Below are 3,981 nucleotides of genomic sequence, written 5' to 3'. Positions count from 1 at the left end.
AATTGCTTTTCAATTAATTGTTTTCCCTTTTGAATTCAGTTTATTTTTGATGACCCCTCTGGCCATTTTTTTTTGTTGCATAAATTCTCCATTTTAGTCATTTTAAGATACTCTTTCAGCTTCGTATAAAGTTGCAATGAATCTGACCTGGATGCGTTTTTGTGAGATTCGTCCTTATAACTTGAAGTACCTCCACACACACACACACACACACACACAGCAGGAAACGAAACGGAAGCAAATTGGAGCGAACGCGGATGTGATTTTTGGGTTTTGTCTTCAGCGTTTTTCCTGACGTTTGTCTCTCGGGACGAACAGGTGGGTGAGTTTTTGACCGCGCCTCGAGCCGGTAAGCAGCTTCTCTTCCTCTCGTTGCCCTTCGGAATGATTTTCTCCTCTTATAAAAAGCGACCGTCACCCCCCGTCCGGGATCACGCTTTGGTACAAGTGCTGGAGGTGGACGAGGTGTTGCCCGGACTCCCCTCGTCCAGCCATTTGTCCAGGCTGCGTCTGCGGGCGTTCATGAAGAAGTTGCTGACAGTGTTCAGTTCCAGACCCAGCTGCTGAGAGATGGTCAGCTGCATCTCTTTGGACGGACGCTTGTTCTCCTTAAAGATGGCCAGAAGCGTCCGCCGCTGCAGGTCTGTGAAAACCAGCCGCGATTTCTTTGGTGTATTGCTCCTGTCTTTGCTCGGGTCCTGCTCTTTTCTTTTGCACGCTTCCGGGGTTTCGTTTGTTGGAAAGGAGACACAAAAGACAGAGGAGAAACACGTTAGAATCAATCACACACTTAAACGTTTAATACAACCTTTGGATTAGCAGATTAGAAAAAAAAAGTGAGAGAAGGGACAACTAGTGTTTATTAACATTTATTTTTTACATTTTCAGTTTTAATTGTAAGCTTTAGCATTTTGTTGTTCCGTTTAGCTTTAACTTATTTTTTGGTTTTAATTTTAGTAATTTTTAAAAGTTATTTTATTTCACTTTTAGGCTTAGTCATTTTCATTTTGGAAGTCATTTTTTATTTAGATTTTTTTATTATTTAATTTATTTATTTTATTAAATTTTTAAACTAATTTATTTTTAGCACAGTTTTAGTCATTTCATTTTTTAATTCATTTCTATTGTAGTATTAATTTAAGCGCTTTTGTCATTTCTATTAGTTTTAAGTAGCTCTGTCGATATGATTGATCACATCCAGAAAAAATTTTTTGTTTATAAACACACACGCATGCATGTATATATTTAAAAAATATTGTTTATATTCATCTAAAATATTTTAAACGTACAAACTTAACATATGAAATATATACATGCATGTATATATATATATATATATATATACACATAATAAATTATTTATTTTTTATTTCAGTTTTAGTTACTCTGCTTTTGTTGTTTTTTTTATTTGCACTTAGCTTTTGTTTTTTAATTACTAATTGCACCTGCACTAGTTATTATTTTCAGCTTTATTCGACTTTTATTTCGGGGATATCCACATTTTTCAGTCGAGTCGACGGTCTCAGTAAAGCGTAAGGAGACGTCCTGAGACGTGTTTTAGCAGCTTCTCGTCCAGAAATCGGACTCAAGCAGAGAAGACCTGTTCAGCGCGTCTCTCAGGAAAACTGCAGATGATTGGAGGAAGCTAAAGATCCTCTCCAGGTAATTGCTTCTGCGACTGCCGCGCTTCCCAGAGTAATTCAGGAGCTGCCGCCTTTATTTTTAGGGTCTTTTATCACGATAGACTCCAGAGAGCGAAAACACACGATCGCCTGATGATTACCAGATAAACCAGAGTCTGATCTACACCACACTTTCTGCTGTGCGTTTCTTAGATATGAGTGACTGGCGACAAAACGCAAAAAGCACACAATAAAATCCATTCAGTGTTACCTTGCACTTCTGCACTCGCTGTAATTATTGCTTTAGGATATAATTAAATAAGTTTATGTTATAGTATGAAGCAAAATCCTCAAGATTAAACATGCATTATTCTGTTATTTATTTATTGTTATTATATGCATTATATGTGTTTTGGCCCGATATTTATGTCTGAAAAGTAGAAATGATTGCACCAAAAATTAAACAAAAAAATTAAATTAGATATGAAATAAAATTATAAATTAATCAGAGATCTTTTGACACCTATTTAATTAGACAGTTAATGTTTTTTTTTTGTTCGTTCGTTTTTTTTTGCTAAATTAAAATGCAAGACAATGAAATAAATAGGGGGAAAAATAATTAAAAATTAGCCTTAAAAAAATAATTAACCAGAGATCTCTTGTTTGACAGATGTTTAATTAAACAGTTAAAAGTACTTTTTTCCCCAAAGCCAAATAAAATAAATTAGAAAATGATGCATTAAAAACTATGAATTAAAATGACAAATTAAGATTTTTTTACAGAAATTAAAATGCATATGTATAATACATATATATATATATAATTTGACATTTAAATGTTAATTTCATTTTTACACAAATATTAATTAAAAAGTAATAAAACGCAGGAAAATAATAATAGTGCAATGTATTATAAAAAAGATTTGGACACGGTATTTGTAATTTTTAATTACATTTAAATGAATTTTTAATTTTTAATTACAAATATTTGCAAATTATAACCAAAACTTCTTTAATAAATAAAAATAAATATGATATAAATTAATGGGATCTCTTCCTTGACAAATATTTAATTAGAAAGTAGTTTTTTTACCCAACACTGAATTCAAATGCAAAACAAATATAATGCATTTCTGAGATAATAAATGCATATCACTCATGTCATCATTTCTTCCTGCACACTATAAATAATAAGCAGTATATAGTGGCCAAAGATCGTACAGTAAGTGCTCTGCTAGTATTTCATTCAGACACAGACTCGATGGTAAATACACAAAGCGTGCAGCAATTAAAACATGACTTATGTGTAGCATCTGGCTCCATAATTTGTCGGGAGTTTATAATTTTGCAAAGCGCTCCATGTACGGTGTGGCTAAAGAAGTCAATCAATTCAAAACAGCTTTGCTTACAGTATATCTGTAAGATACAGTTCATCACGGCCTCGGGGCAGGATTTCTTATTAATGCGTATGAAAGTGTTTCTACGCTTTTAATGATTGTGGATTTTGCTGACCTGTGTTCGGTTTGTTGCTGACCTCGATGAACGCTGCCGAAGCACTTCGCATAGATTTCATGCAAAAGACTAGAAAACTGTGATGAAAAACTATTAATATTACAACTTTCTGACTCACATCTCAGGTGTGTCTGCAAATCATTCACCTTTAAAAAGACAAAGATTTACAGTAAAGGGACATATAATCTGCATGATTTTTACAGTAAAATACTTTTATAATTTACAGTGAAGAAAAAAAGTGATATTTCAATTAATTTTTTTATAATCAATTTCTATATATATTAATATGTTCATAATCTTTATTTACTTATTTTTTTGTGGTTGTCGGTATATTTAAAAAAAAAGTACTTAACAGATTTTATAAAAATAATAATAATAAACTCATTTTTGTTTATTGAAAAAAATCAAAATCAAACAATATTTATTTTTATGAACATATTTTAAATATATATTAAAAATGCATATATTTTTGAATGCATTTCTTAAAAAAATTAAATAGTATTATTAATATATTTTTATACATAAATGTATTTTATATATAAATAATCTATTTTAGCACTTCAGTTTTTAGCGTTTCATTTTAGTATTTTATTTAGTATTTTAAATAATAATAATGACAATATTTTTTGTTTATTTAAAAAAGTTCAATCCATATAAAGTATTTTAAATATATATTTAAATATATATATGAAATGCATTTCATTAAAAAAAGTTTTTGGGGTTTTTTTTGTGTCTATTAAAGATTTTTTTAATTTCATTCAAAGATTAATTAAAATCCTGAATGCTTGATTATAATCATCACTTTTGCTACAACATTTTGCATTGAACATCACATCCAACAACTCAA

At 30.6% G+C, this 3,981-nt stretch overlaps 1 protein-coding gene across 2 annotated transcripts in view; it reads right to left on the bottom strand.

Moving 5' to 3' along the window:
* onecut2 (one cut homeobox 2) overlaps positions 1 to 3,981 on the bottom strand; it is a 21,263-nt gene continuing 17,282 nt past the window's right edge. Inside the window, exon 2 of one of the 2 annotated variants that reach the window (XM_043234209.1) lies at positions 1 to 718. In XM_043234209.1, the coding sequence (XP_043090144.1) occupies positions 432 to 718 (287 nt within the window). In that variant the 3' untranslated portion in view covers positions 1 to 431. The remainder of the gene's footprint in view (positions 719 to 3,981) is intronic. The other variant, XM_043234210.1, reaches the window with a different exon arrangement.

This window comes from Puntigrus tetrazona, unplaced genomic scaffold (genome assembly GCF_018831695.1).
Source record: "Puntigrus tetrazona isolate hp1 unplaced genomic scaffold, ASM1883169v1 S000001111, whole genome shotgun sequence".
Taxonomy (NCBI): domain Eukaryota; kingdom Metazoa; phylum Chordata; class Actinopteri; order Cypriniformes; family Cyprinidae; genus Puntigrus; species Puntigrus tetrazona.
This window is presented reverse-complemented; position numbering and strand designations above follow the sequence as displayed.